Source organism: Ambystoma mexicanum, chromosome 5p (genome assembly GCF_040938575.1).
Source record: "Ambystoma mexicanum isolate Mex_15411 chromosome 5p, UKY_AmexF1_1, whole genome shotgun sequence".
Classification (NCBI taxonomy): Eukaryota; Metazoa; Chordata; class Amphibia; order Caudata; family Ambystomatidae; genus Ambystoma; species Ambystoma mexicanum.
Window position 1 is genome coordinate 753264811 of NC_090930.1, and position 15383 is coordinate 753280193.

A 15383-nucleotide genomic window follows, 5' to 3' on the forward strand; every position below is an offset into this window, starting at 1 on the left:
ATAACCTGTAATACCTTTCTCTGCATTTCTGGTGTATACTGACTAAATGTATCATGCACTTCAATTGGGGAAATGGCGGCATCTGTAATCCATCTAAGCGCTTCTCGCGTACAACTTCGCATCTCTACACTAACCGGTTTCAACAGCGGAAAAAAACGTTGCTGGACATGCAACATATGCGTTTTTTTCTTTTTTCAATAATTCTTTATGCAATCGATCAGGTTCTCGCTTAAACAAAAATATTCAGCTTACGTGTTCTTGTATTTTCGTCGCATTATCTCGCAAATTGGAAAGAACAACCAAATCACGCAACTCTTGCAGTACCACTGTATCGGTCAAATCACTCCACATTTTCACAAGATAATTCCCCATGCATTCTAACAATACCTGTTGTTCACCAAGGCCTCTATGATCAGATATTGAACTTTGCACAGCTACTTCATTGTCATCATCAATATACGTTTCTGCCCATTCTTTCAGTTCTTCTTACCTTCCTTTGCTAATCGTGCTACGAGTCTGTCTAATACTTCATTACGCAGGCCCCATTTCTGTAGAACTGCCTGCTAAAGCGGCTAACTCATGCTCTGGAGGCGGTGGAGGAAATGATGTCACAGGCACAGGGGGAGAGGAACTGCTTACTGCAGGTGCAGATGGAATAACAGGAATGGGAGGTACATAAGGAGGAGATGCAACTGGGTCAGTACTTTGATGTTCATTTCTTCGCTCATTTAATAATTTGTTTATTAGTTCATCTGATGTATGCAAATCTTGCTGAGGATATATTTTCTGTACATCTAATTGGAAAACCCTGACCATGTTCCTAATGGCTTCTGTCTGCTGATGCTGATCATGCTCTAGCGCTTTCTCTGTTTGTTTTATGTCTGCGCACGTGTCTCTCTATTTCTCAATCGGAGATTAGCTTCCTTCCTCCAGTCTCTTACAACGTTGAACGCTGCTGGTCGGGCCTTTTGCGTAGCAATACTGATTCTAGGTGTTCTATACATGCTATAAGCTCCCATTATTAGGCCACTGAAGGTCTGACACACGTCTGCTCTGCCTATGTCAAATCGCATTAAACACTATTGCCCCTATACCGTATTTAATATATATTTCATGTGCCGGTGACCCTTCTGGTGGCGCGACCTGGCCAGTTTCCAAAGATTGTCTAACGCAGTGAAAAAATTGTTAATTCTTACCCTTTTCTTACCCTGGGTGTTTGATCTTGCAAGAGCAACACTCAACCAATATCAGGACGTTTAAGAATTGGGGCACGACTCACCTGATCAACCAATTTGTCACTCAGGACGCAATTCGTCCGTATACAGACGCAACCAAGAATTGTCGTGACTGCGTGTCTGGCTCAATCTGCTTCGTTCCAGGACCCTTACCTCGATTCTCTCTGGATGCTACTCGTCGGTCAGGGATCGGCTGTGTACAGATCTGCGGAGGAGTCTCATCACTTCTACAGGGGCGCCCCGAACACCTTCTGATCCCGGCTCGACGGCTTCGTCCTTGACTCGTTTTTGCCTTCTTCAATGTATACGATGGAGCATTAGTGGGAGGGTCCCTGTTCAGGCGCCATATTTTCTAGGCCATAAAGACTGCATATGGAACCTAAGGCACAATAACCATATACTCGAGTGACACGTCAGCCACAAGGTTCGTTTTCCAAATATGTCTGGTTTATTTCAAAGTATTCTCAGTTGGCCGACCGGGTCTCCACGCCTCACGACGTGTGTTCCCAAACACCGTGAGATGCGAGAGAGCGGGCAGCGCTCAATCAGCAATAGATATATACATTAGACATAATCTTTTCGAAGGCAGTTCAATCCGCCCACATACATGTCATACAGGCCAGGGTTCAGTGATTGACAATTATGACAAGTTTTCATTCAGTCTAAACATAGTTATTCTAGTAAAAGCAGCAGAGACAGCTTTCTGTTATGTGGAACATGGAGCTCTAGCTCGGCAAAGATATCATGTTCTTAGCAGGGAAACATTCCTTTCTGCATTATCTGTGCGTCTCGGTTCATGAGCTAAGGGTCAGACAGTTCTGAAGCAGAAAATACCACTCTCCGCGAAGGAGCACCGCTAGAAGAATATAATTCATGTTTTAACTGCCTTTTACTACAGCGTTTGCAAGACAACCCGGCACCTAGACTACTGATTAGATGCAGCTTCTGCTCGACTTCAAGGACTTACTGAGAGAGAAAAACAATGTATTTCTGCAGTTTGACATTCCTGTCTGTGTTAGTATTTCAGCATTCAGGCAGTGGAATAGAATAGCATAGAATATATTTGCAAAGCATTTTGACAGAAAGGAAAAAGCAAATGGCCGACATTTCACAAAATGGACGCCTTCTGGTTACATTGACGATTCTTAGGTGTGCAATGTTTGTCACATGATGCGATTGGTTTCTGGCCAACATACTATACGTACTATAGGGTTGTTTCTGGTCTAACATGGTCAGGGGAGGGCATGGGCGAAGGGGCTTGGTGGGTAGGGGGAGTGGGGTGGTAGAAAGAGAGCATGGCAGAGGGCGTGGACCAGGAGAGACGGGGAGGGGAATAGGGCTAAAACAGGTTTGGGTGCCGGTTGGGAGGCTGGGGCCCTATATTGTGTCTGCAGGGATTGGGATTTGGGTTGGAGCATGGGCGATGTTAAGTGGGTCCTGAGGTGTCCTAGGTCTGTGCCCTTCCTGGACTTTTGGGCGGCCCAAGGGGGGGGGGGTGTGTCTGTGGGTGGCTGTGGGTGGCTGTGGAGGTTGGGGCTGCTCTTGCTGAGTTGGGGGCCGAGGTGCTATGTTGTTCGGGAAAGGTGCGGGTTGAGGGTGCAGATGAATAGGTAGCTTGGATGGTGGGAGGGTTGGCTTACCTTGGCCGCTGGGTGGTGCATTATGCTTTGGCGGTCAATGTTTTCAGCTCCTGCTCTCCATTGCACCGCTTTCCATTGCACAGAGCGCGATCTACATGGAGGATGTAGCAGGGGTGGGAAGGGAGATTGAAAGCGTGGAGGATGGGCGTATATCTTGGAAATTTGGAGGTTGAGGGGGCTGCGAGATGAGGTGGAGGGTTGGGAGTTTGGGCTGTGCATTGGAGATGGTTGGGTTAGGGTGTGGAGGGTCTCATCAGGCCTACTGGTGCACCAGCGTGGGGCTCTGATTGGGGCAGTGTGTAGTATGGTGTCTATCCCGTGGGGGTGGGGGGCACGTCCACCTGGGGCACAACCGTAGATGTAGGTTCACCCAGCCCTGGGACTCCTGGACAGAGGAAGAAATGCACACAATGGGGGCAGAACAGAAAAATGCAGTAACAAGATTTGGGACACCTGGCTAGAGGGAGAAGTGCCTTAATGGGGGTACAACAGTAGACAGTCAATGCAATAACACCTAGAAATGGGACACCTGGATCGTGGGAGGAATGGCCAAAATGGGGGTACAACAGTACATGCAGTCACAACAAGATTTGGGACACCTGGATAGAGGGAGAAATGCCTGAATGGGGGTACAACAGTAAAGTGAATGCAGTGACACCTGGATAATGGGAGGAACGCCTAAAATGGGGGTAGAACAGTGCATGTAATACCAAGATTTGGGAAACCTGGATAGAGAGAGAAATGCCTAATGGGGTTCCAACAGTGGGCAGTAACTGCAGTGAAACCTGGATTTTGGACTCCTGTATAGAGAAAGAAATGCCTAAATGGGGGTAAAACAGTAGACCATGAATGCAGTGGCACTTAGATTTTGGACTCCTGTATAGAGAAAGAATTGCCTAAATGGGGATACAATAGTAGACAATTGGCTTAAATGCAAATTATGGTTACCTTAAACGATTTAATTTAACACAATCTGCCTTAATGCAGGATATGGCCGACACAATCTGCCTAAATGCGAAATATGGTTACCATACAACAGTGGGCTAGATGCATCATACTACAAGCTATTAGATAGTAAGAAGAATGGTGGCTTGGTTTAATAAGGTGCTATGCCCCCTACCCGAAGCACACTTATCAGTCACTGCTGGTTGACGGCTGCTGGCTGCACAGGCTAACGCAACTGGAGCTGCTTCTTCAGGAGCTGTCCTTTGCCTTGGGGCCCTTCGCCGAGAGTCGGCAACGGGCAGTGAGGCTGCCCTGGGTGGAGGTTCTAAAAGAGGCCCCAGAGCCAATACGATTGCAGTTGGGAAGCACTAGGAGCAAGAAGACCGGTAGTGAGAGTAGAATTGAGTGGGGGGAGCAGAGGGAGGGGAGGTCTGTAAAGGAAGGAAAAGAAATTATGATTTGGGAGTAGTCGGCATAAAAGTGACGGGAGAGACCAAATGAGGAAATTATAGAGGTAAGAGGAATAGTGTACAAAGAAAATAGAAGAGGTGAAATATCAGAGCCCTGTGGAACTTTGCAGAGAAAAGGGAAAGTGGGAGGCCATGTACCATCCCAGGAAATGGAGCAAGTGCTTTTAGATGACTAAGATTAAACCATTGCAGGACAGAGCCAGAAATGCAGGTTGAGGACAAAAGTAAAGAGTGTAGGGTGATGTACAGGATCAAAGGGAGGCACCATGTCAAGAAGAAGTAGTACAGGGGACAGTGTAGAGTAATGTGTACTTCATTCTTAGGAACATATTAAGAGGTACATACAATATACACATACATACACTCAGTTTGTTGTCTGAAATGGGAGACATACCATACTTTAGAATGTACACAGTTTAAAGAGAAGTATTTCTATAATGCAATCTAAAGTAGGATTAGGGGATTTTACACAAATTATCGTAGGTCTTTGAAATTCTAAGACAAAACCTGCCTCCATAGCTAAACTTAAACTGCCTAATTCTTATCATAGGAACAAGTGTCAAATAAAGTTCAAGGTAAGTAATCAAGCTTAGGCTACTTTAAAAATATTTAAAGTTCTCCCATAGACAATAAAGTGGCAACTTGTGTGACAATCCAACTAGTCAGTATTATTATTATTATATTTTTTTTATAGTGACTGTATACATGGCTTTACAGCAACAGAGCACTGCTCTGGTCATAGAGCAAAACATTGGTAGCGATAACTTGACAAGTCATCAAGTAAACATTAATAATCATCACAATACAATATCGGATTTGGGAGCTGTGACAATTCTGGGACTTCATCACTTCTCCCCTAGGGAGAGCCACCCCCTTTGGAGCTAGGGAGGTGAGCCCGCTAAGCAAAACCCTGCCTAGGGTTTTGGGAAAGCGGGACCTCACTGGGAGTGACTCCCCTCCAGGGGACCAGGACTCCTATTCCCATGGGAAACCCCCTTTGCACCATATACCTGCCTACATGGGAGTCTGAAATACTGGCAATACCTCTGTGCTTGGCTCAAGGTAATGATGAACTTTACACCCGTTTGACAACTTGTGATGAACGATATGCCTTCTTTGAGTAAAAGAGCGAGAATAAAAGGCCAACGACACTTGAGTGGAGGAGGATAAACCACATGTCGAGGTGAGGCTCTGATGTGAGTATGCCAGCCAGGGGTGAAGCCCCACTGCACAGCGCAGCTGGCTGTGGTGCGGAGAGAGGTGGACACTGAAGGGAGAAGCCACCGTCCCTATACAAAGCCAACACCAACCAAAGTGAAGCTTGTCCGCGAACGAGCGACGAAACCAGGGACCGAGGGAGGAGTGAATCCTCTGCTCCCAATTGGAGAGCAGAAGGGCGAGAGAAGGCCATGAGGAGCGGAGTCCATAAACCGCTCATATCAAGTCCTGAACACCAACAGGCTGGGAGGAGTGTTGCCATTACCGGAGAAACACACCCTCACTGCAGCTGGTTGCCTATGTCGAGGAGGAGCAGAAAAAAGGGCGAGTGCGGAAGAAGAAAGAATTGTCCTTACCCCACACCATAGTTTCAGAGGTCCAGAGAGAAAGACTGAATAGGGGAAAGAGAAGGATTACGGGAGCTTGAGCAACCGGAGGAGGATAATTCTCTAGAAAGGTCACAAAACCCCACCAAGAGCTGAGAGAACCCCATGTAGAAGAGAAGGATCACAGATAGCTAAGTGAAGTATTGGGCAAAAGAAACCCAACAAAGCCAGAAATGCCCAAAAAAGAAAGCCGAGAATGGACACAAGGGAGGCCGTTGGCCCCCAAAACTTGAATCTAGTGGGGGGAGAGCAACACAAGTGGCAGAGGGAGGATCAGGGAAATATCCTCCATTTAAAGATCTTTGGACATTTTGGTTTGCCAGCAACTGTGAAAAAAGGAGAACTGTTAAAATGAGGAATCCTGAAACCAGGAGAGATTCCTAGAACTCCTGGGAAATATTTCAGGATCCAACATGAGTGCAGGGCACTCTACCTAAATCTGTTATTTTAAGGTGGTAGAGCCAGTTTAGTGTATAGGTTTGTATGGAGGACTATTTTTCTTTTGACTATTGAAGAGCACCTTAGTTTAGTTTTGTAGGAAAGTTACTCTATTTTAGCAATAGTGTTAGTGAGGCGTTTTTCTTTTCACCTGAATAAAGATATTTGAAAAGTATGTCCCCTGGTCTGAGTCCTTCTTCTGGCTTGAGCACACATGCTAACTATAATCTAGGTTACACCAAGGTGGTGTTGGTAGAGCCAGGACTTTAGCTCTTGCCACCAGGATGGAGTTCCAGAGGATCATAGTGTAGCATGTGATGCCTAATTATTTTCCTTGTGAGCCAGTCAAGTTTCCAATCTGGAGATGGTTTTACTGTGAGATGATACTGTGCCGACCAATGTTTTTAGCTTGTCTGCCCTATCGGCAGTGGTTGCACAATTCCGCTTTAGAAGTAGGTTTCCTGCAAAGGAAATGTGCAGCTACCAATCCCAGTCAACCAGGGGGACTCAAAACATGGCAGGATTCCTATGCTCAAGCAAGCAAGGCAACAGAAAGTAACAGGGTCATCTGTTGAGTGGCGAGTGGGGACAAGAAACTGTAATCAACATAGCCCCTCATACCTGCTATCAGTAGTAAAGGATGTTCATTACCTAATTTGAGCCTTGTCTTTACGACTGGGTCAGTGAGACGTTCATGCAAGTGGTTTTATACTGTTTGGCCAGTGAGTGTTGTCCATCTATTGTTTTAGATGCAGCTTTCTCCCACTCCATTATTTCCTCTGACAAATTTCAAGCTTCAGCTGACACTGTTGGTGTATAACATTTGTGCTGTCTGTATATATAAGAATACTGCTTTTTTGGGTCTGTGGTCTATTCGTCTCTTCTCCCTTACCCTGCTGTTTAATTATTTTCTGTTCTTCTACTGTTCTCTCGTTCTTTTAAGCACACAGTGGAGGAACTTAGTTGAAAATGTTGGGGGGGCATGGCATCTAAAGGAACGGGGCCCCTCCAAATGAGGGGGAAAAATGGTGTGCCACGAAAGTTGGCGGGGTCCCCTAAAATTACGCCCATGCAAGCAGGCTATTTTCCATATTCTTAAAAATAATCATTCATGACCAATTTTTGACCCTTCTTTACCCTCTAATGTCCGCCCTATTTTGCTTCTTCCCTTTCTCTCAAAATAGTTGAAGCGGATTGTTTCTTCTTAGGTGCCTAACATTTTCTCTGCACTCTTTTCCCTGTTTGTCAGTCTGGTTTCTAGGTTTATCACTCTACTGAAATGGCCCTTATTGCTTTTTCAGAATATTTGCTATCTTCCCGCTACTCTAAGCTTTCCTCACTCTCTGTTCTTCTCGACGTATCGGCTGCCTTTGATACAGTTGATCACTTGGTTATTCTTTTCTCTCTCTCAGCTACCTTGGCTTTCGTGGTCCCGTTTTTGACTGGTTCTGCTCTTACCTTTCTAACCGTACTTATTCTGCTTCTTGGGCTGGTCACTCTTCTCTTTCCTCTTTCTCACAGTGTGCCCCACATTCAGGCCTTTGTCCTCTACTATTTTCTTTGTATACTATCCCATTAATTTCCATTATTACTTTGTTTGACCTTACGTGCCACCTATGCAGATGATATGCAAATCCTGCTGTCTGTCTCTCAGTCTATCCATTCCACTTTGTCTACCTTTCTGCTCTCCATAAAAGCATGGATTTCTTTACACTACTTTCCCGTAAATTCTTCTAAAATTGACCTCTTTTTTTCCTTCTAGTCCCGTCGTCTTCCCCCTTGTCTGTATCTTCCCCTGCTTCTCTACTGTGCATCTACTCTTCTGCCCAAATGCAGAAAAGTTAGCAGGTGCCCCTCTCTCTAAAGAACATGGCATGATAACCTGTTCTGTGGTTTTTAACCACTGTGAGAGTCTGCAGCCATTGCTTTTAGCACACTGTACTTTTCACAAAGGAGGAATATCCATTTGCATATCAGTCTTTGTCCCGCCCACAAGGGCAGTCCAGCACCGAAATGCCAGGCAAACCTCCTTTGAACAAGAGTACCAGCAACTACCCCATACATGTGTTTCAGCCTTGTTGGGCCTCTTTTGTTTCCCATTTGGTGATGTCTTTGCCACTGTACGGCCAAAGGTAGTGTTCCATCTTGGCTTCGTATAGAGGACAGGTGTTCCCGTACTCGTGTCCTCAATTCTCGGATTGTAATCCCTATGTAAGTCTTCCCGCAGGCGCAATTATAGCATAAATCACAAATTTTGATTTGCAGTTTATGCTTTCATTAATCTTGATGGTTGTTCCTTCATTGTCTTTGAATTGGTCTGTGTATTCCTGGGCATATTTGCACATTGTGCACATGCCACACTTTCTAAACCCTGTTGTTGCTGTTTGCAGCCATGTAGGGTCTGGTTCATTCTTGCCTTCTGGTAATAGTGAAGGACTTGTATTCATATTTGCTGACATGTGGGTCCAGCTTGAGTAGGTACCAATTTTTACGTAGTATTTTTCTTAATATTGCATTATTGTTTTAACAGTCACTGTATCAAACTAAGCTGCGCTGTAGTAGATTACATGGACTCTCTACAGCTGGAAGTAATCTTTTGACTGAATCCTCTGACTGAATTGAGATCATTTTATCTTGGGATAATCGAGGTGGAACAGCAAAACAGTCATTGTTTTAATAAATCTAGGAACATGCAGCTATGTTGTAATAAAAGTCTGATGCCACAGTGCTCGCACTGAGGCATAGCAGGCTGATGTTTCAATAAAATAATTTAAAAAAATATTGCATTATTTGTACAGAAAGTAGTGATGAATTTCACCTTTTCTTGGTCTGCTCTTGCAGGTCGCGTTTTCAGGGTCAATGTTTGTTCTCTGGGCATCATTTTTGCTTTGTTAAATGCCGTTTTAATGCAGCTTGTAGTGTAGCCTCTTTCTTTGAATCTTGAAAATAACAGATCACATTCTTTGTTGAAAGAGTGCTGATCCCTACAATTTCTACGTGCCCTGATAAATTCTCCCTTCAGGATGTTAGGTTTGATTGGGTTATAGTGACAACTCGTTGCGTAGAGAGGAGAATTGACTTTTTTTTGCAAAATGTTCGTGTCATGATTCTATCTTCTTCCACGTAGATAGTGAGATCAAGAAAATCAATACTTTTTGTGTTATTTCTTCCAATGAAGGAGATCCCAAAGTCATTTTGGTTTGTTCTCATCATAAATTAGTTGAGCTCATCCACTGACCCATTCCAAATCAAGAGAATATCGTCTATATACCTGGCCCACATGCTAATGTTGTCTGTGTATGCCTTATCTGTATATATGTAGGAGTCTGCTTACATGCCCATGAAGAGGTTGGCTACTGCCGGGGCGTATTTCACGCCCATCGCCACCCCTCTTTATGGGTGTGGGAATGGGTGAATTGTAAGGTAAGAGAAAATGCACATATGTACACACAAGCATTTGGAAAATAAAAATAATAATAAAACAGGGAGTTGGAAAAAGAGAAAAAGAGAGAGAGAAACCATAATGGTCTCCATTAGCTCTGGTATAAATTTAATGAAGCACCCTTTTTAGTGGGCCATGTCATATCATCTCATTGATCTCAGTATGTTCCTTAACAAAAGTGGTTTGCCAAATATTTGTCTTGCAGGTCTTTCATCCGAAAGCGTATGGTAGTCACAGGTTAAATCCCTCCTAAGAGTTAATATGGTGAAAGAATCAGATTTAGTCCATCTACTGCATTAGTAACCTTGTTTACGCTTAACGCTTTGCTTTAATCTAATCCTCTGTTTTTTTTTCCATTGGTAGGTTCCAATTATAATGAGGCACAATGGACTGAGTAATAATATAAACAGTTCTTATATGTAACTTTGCTTATTGTCTTGTTACTGGGAATACCATAAATATATTAGAGCGTTACGGTCTCATGGCCGAGTAAGCTAAATCTTGTCTCTTCATATAACATGTTTAGCCTTGAATCGGCGTGCAAGCGTTACATTTTCGACTCAATTCTATACATTGAACCAATTTCACTGTTGCTTTAACTCTTGCGTTCTGCATGCAAATGCAGTGTCTTGTCACTGGTGATCTCGTAACCGCATACAGGCGTTACGATCCCACTACTAAGTAAACAGAGTCTTGTCCCTTCGTAAAATGAGTATTGCCATGAAGCGGCATACAAGTGTTCAAATCATGTCCCTGTTCTATAAATTTAGACAAGCTCAATGTTGCTTGTAGTGAAGCATCTCATCTCTCTATCCACTTGTTAGGGGCTTACCTACAAAATCTCGAAGCAGTGTTCTCGCGTCGGCTATGGCGCGTTCAAACTGTTCTTTTTGTGTCCCAAGGGACTGGCATTGCCATGGTAACTAAAGTCCTACCTCGGTTTCGACTAACTGGCATTACTGAGCGCCATCCTTTGGGCTCACAATGCCATGTCCTACATGAAAGTTACTGTGTAGGTTCCCAAACCTATGTTCTGCAAATATTGGTGGCTAATTGCATTTATTACAAATACATGTATTCCATATTATTCGTATATAGTATGGAATTGTATACATAAGTTTGTCCCTTAGCCATGCGTGATTGTATCTACTTGAAATACTCAGTCTCGTTTTAGAAGCATGTGGGTGCCGTTTTATTCCAGTTGTAGCAACCATTGCGAGGTAGCAGTAGGTATGGTTATCCCTGTATCACTGATAATAAGGTAGCCATTTTTAAAGTTATTGTTCATTGTTGCCATCTGACAAGAAATTTGTGGCAAAAGGTCATATGCATTAGCTTGACCTGTCTACTGATATCATGTGCTTAATAACCTAGGTTTATCATATTGTATATTTACATATATTTCTTGATACCAATGTTAGAGCTAAATAGTAGTTGGGACACAATTGCGTTTTACAGGCTGGTCTTTAGGACAGTATTTTTCAAAAGGACCTCAGGATCCTGTGTTTCTAAATCATAGTCATTACAGGAATACCGCCATCTCATTGTCCGTGTTGAGACCCACTTCTACAGGTATGAATCTACAGATAATGCGTGCTTCTTGTCGTAGGAGCTTTTCTTCCTAGGGCAGCCTTTTTTTAATTCTATAAATTTGGTGATGTCTTCACACATCATTCATTATTTTGGGAGTACTTTAAGACAAGTATTTTATTACAGTATGTGGTGAACAGAACATGTGTGTACGTATCATGGTAAAGTTCATTTGTGTTTTTTAAAATGTATTTTTATTTATTTTTTTACAGTTCAAGGCAATACCAGAGGGCCCTATTCCACCAACAACTCCTAAGTATGCCTATGGAAGGGTTGCGCTTAAAAAGGTAATGCAATCTCTTTGCTCTCTACTGGTCCTTTTTAGAACACTATTTTAATCATTAAAGAATTAAAAATTGTATCAAATTGTGAATATAATTGTAATTTACATTTCCCATGAAATTGCTTAAATGAAAGAGAATACAGTTGTCAAAGTGTAGTTTATTCACAGAAAATCAATTTCAATTATTTTTGGCAGTGTTAAATGAACATATCATGAGACACCCACTAGATCGTTGTTATCCTGTTATGATGCAGAAGGCCTAATATTCACTCGCAAACACTTTGCACCAGAAATCCACAAACTGTAATACATCCTGTACAGGTGCACGTTTTATATTAATTACCAATTTATCAAAGGATTCTTGGTGCTGAATTTGTGAGGGATCACAGAGCAGAGGGGACTAACATGTAAAAAGCAGCACGCCACAGTAGGATAGACTTTGACAGTTCTGACATGAATCTGGGGACTGAAGAGAAGAAAGTTGTGAGATGGAAGGGAGTGAACTGGGTTTGAGCTTGTAGAACAGAGGGGGACCCTGGGCCATAGAATTTTCTTTTGGCAATAACTAGGACCATACATTGTACCCTTTGCATTATAGAAAGCCAGTCTAGTTGGCCAGGACAGGGGACACATGGTTCAGTCATCATGCCTTGCAACTAAGTCTTCTATCTGATTTTTGATAACTTTTTGGCAATTGCAGCAGATAGCCTTGGAGGCCAAGATAGTGTTCCCATAATCGAAGGGCTATACAACAAGATCAGAGTCTGCAGATGTCCTGAAGCTAAAAGAAATCAGTAGACGCTTTTTGTGAATTACCCTGTTAACGTAGAAGCAGCTACTGGCCACAGTGCTGACCCAAGTGGTCATGTGGAGGATGGTATTGAAATATTGATGCCCGCTTACTGAATAGCAAGCAGAGAAGGGTCCCATGCCAGACAAGCCCCAGGGGTACATCGCACCACCCACAATCATTACCTCAGTTTTATCAGATTCAGTTTAAGACAGTAGAGGCCCATTCGGTTTTCTGACTTCTTTACAGTCCTTAAACCACATGGTGTTGGAACTCAGATCCTTATCCAGCTGGAGAAGTATCTGGTCCTGGCATAGGTGTAAAAGCAGAGGGCATAGCTACTTAGGATGATCTAAAGTTTGAAAGGTAGGCGTGATCAGTCAGATTCCTGAATGACATCACAGAGAAGGGGCTAAAGGAGGAGTGTGAGAGGTGGACTGTTTCAGTGCATCTAGACAGAAAGGACCTGAAGCCATGTGAGCGCCTTATCTCTGACATCTGTCTTCACTAAGAGAACTTCTAGGATGGTATGGTAGTCCATGTCGAAGGAACTTCAGGGGTTTGGCCAGTGTGTGTATGTGAAGACATTAGTGTACCAGATACTTGTAATCTTTGCACCAAAAAGAACAATCTCAAATGGATTGTGAAGGGGTGAGGATAGACCATATTTTCTTGGCAGGTACAACATAGTAAGCAAAGAGGTCAGTTAGTTGCAAGGAGTAGAGTGATAGTTACATTCAGGCATGACAGAGAGAGAGAGGGGTGATGAGGCGACTAGCCTCCTGTGCTGCCAATCTGCATTGGCCAGGAGGTAGCAGACTCACACCTTGCATGCATGTTGTGAGTGTAATGCAAAAAGTACATGTGCCAATCACATGACTGGGAAAGTTGGAGGGGAAAGGCAGAGTTATCTATGTTTTCAGGAAAGCAAGGTCAAGTTTGTGGGCCTATTTATTCATGGGGCCAATCTGATGGAAGCCAAGTATCGATAGGTTTGCTGTTAGGCTTTCTATATCATTTTAGAGGGGCAGATAGACCCAGAAATTGATGTTTCCGACCAGAAGATCAGCAAGGCTCCTTGTGAAGAGGGCAAAAGGGGCTGTTTTTTGTGCTAAAATCTTTCCTCTAGAGGCTTCCTGAAGAATGTTTTCAACCTCATTGTTTTTCCTATGGTTTGCCTGATAAATATTTGCATTGTTCTCTGATGGCCTTCTGTAGCCAGTCCACCAGGACACAATTCTGTAGCCTTGCCTCTATGCTTTCTTTTACATAGTGCCAATTTGCCATCACGTTGGCATGTTCCATCATGTGCATTGATCTTTTTATGCCCTATGTAGTAGTTTTCAGGTTTGTGAGAAATAGTTTAACCCGGTACTTTGTAGAGACCTGTCTTGAATCAGTTTCTCTTGATTGACTAGTGCTTTTGTTGGTAGATTTGCAGGAACTTGGATGAAACTACCTGATCATACAAAATATATCAATTCCTGCAGTGAAACTAGTAAAAGGTTCATTTTTTGGGGTGGAAGTTGCTTAAGTATTTGTATGACATGAACAAGGTTTGAGGAGTGAGGGGACTTCTGCTACTTTTGGATCTTGTGGGACACTTGGTAGCTTCTTCCTCATGCTCTGTTTTCAAGTGTTTTCTTCGCCTTAATCTCCCAGGAGTGTTTTCTTCGCCTTAATCTCCCAGGAGTGCATGATGGTGACTGTGAGTAATTGGTGTTGTGGGGATAGCTCTAGGAATAGGACTCTGGAATTATCTGTGCACGGATGCCTCTTTTAAATGATATTTTCTTCTGGAAGGGAGCCTTGCTACTGGAGGTGTTTTTCTAGTGCTCAATAAGAAATCTATTCTGGAAGTCTGTATCACACTTGAAACCGTGCTTACCCGGGTTTTGTGCTAGGTATTTATACTTCAGTGGTGGGGTGTGGAAATGAGGCAAATTGGACATTAGTTATTTTCATGGTGTTCACAGGAAGGCAACTTGGTGGGAGGGCAATAGGAAGTCTGTTTCGCAATATTCAGTAAGCTGGTTGTGCCACATTTAAGGAATAAAGGAAGATGTAAGCATAGAAAGAGTAGTTATAGGGCTGACATCTTGTTAAGGAATCTCTTACCATACTGTTAGATGTTCTGGTAGTACTGCTTTTAAGATTCTGATTCGGGGCTCCTCAACAGGTACATATATAACCAAACAAAGATGGCAAGCCTGCAAAGAATTTTGCTTCTGTGTATGGGAGCGGCTTTAGAAGCTTTTGCTGTGATAGATGCCTACTTTTTCATCTATGTACAGATGTGCCTGAATGCTAGCAATTACAAGTCCTGCTTTCTGCCCATAGCTCACATGTCCTCGCCAAATGCCTGCTCAACTGTCAGTCCATTAAAGAATTAAATAACTTTATTCCTATCCACAGTTTATGGCTGTGAAGGCCCTTTCTGACGACTTGATGATTCTCCAGTCCCAGGTCTGTCATTAATCAATAGAAATTGCATCCAGTGCTCTACCACAGTACAGAATTTCTTGAAGCTTCATTCAACATCAGTAAGGTCCAAGAAAGATCTTGCAAACTAATATCAGATTTTCCCCTTTAACGTATTGGGGGAAGTGCTTGGGAGAGATTTTTTTCAGATCTGGAGTTCATATTGTTTCATGGAGCTACGCCATCCTGTATTTCGTTGGTAGCAAACCTCTTTCTGGGTGTGAGTTCAATAGTGTCTCTCCGTTAGTGACCTACTCATGGTTAGGGGGAGTGGGAGGGTTTTTCCTACTGTATCTACCATTACTTCGCCCAGAAAACGTCCCCTGCATTTACGTTGCCAGACATTTACTTTGTCATTGTTAGGACAGTTTTTCTGAAGTCTTAGTAAAACCTTTCAACTGAAGTGGCACAAGACTCCACTCTTAGTATAAGGCTGTACAACCTGAGTTCAGGGTAGCGTAGACT

At 43.2% G+C, this 15383-nt stretch overlaps 1 protein-coding gene across 1 annotated transcript in view; it reads left to right on the forward strand.

Moving 5' to 3' along the window:
* Positions 1 to 15383, forward strand: part of GLB1 (galactosidase beta 1) — a 622172-nt gene that overhangs the window by 386781 nt on the left and 220008 nt on the right. Inside the window, exon 11 of the mRNA XM_069613134.1 lies at positions 11577 to 11651. Coding sequence (XP_069469235.1) covers positions 11577 to 11651 — 75 coding nt within the window. The remainder of the gene's footprint in view (positions 1 to 11576; positions 11652 to 15383) is intronic.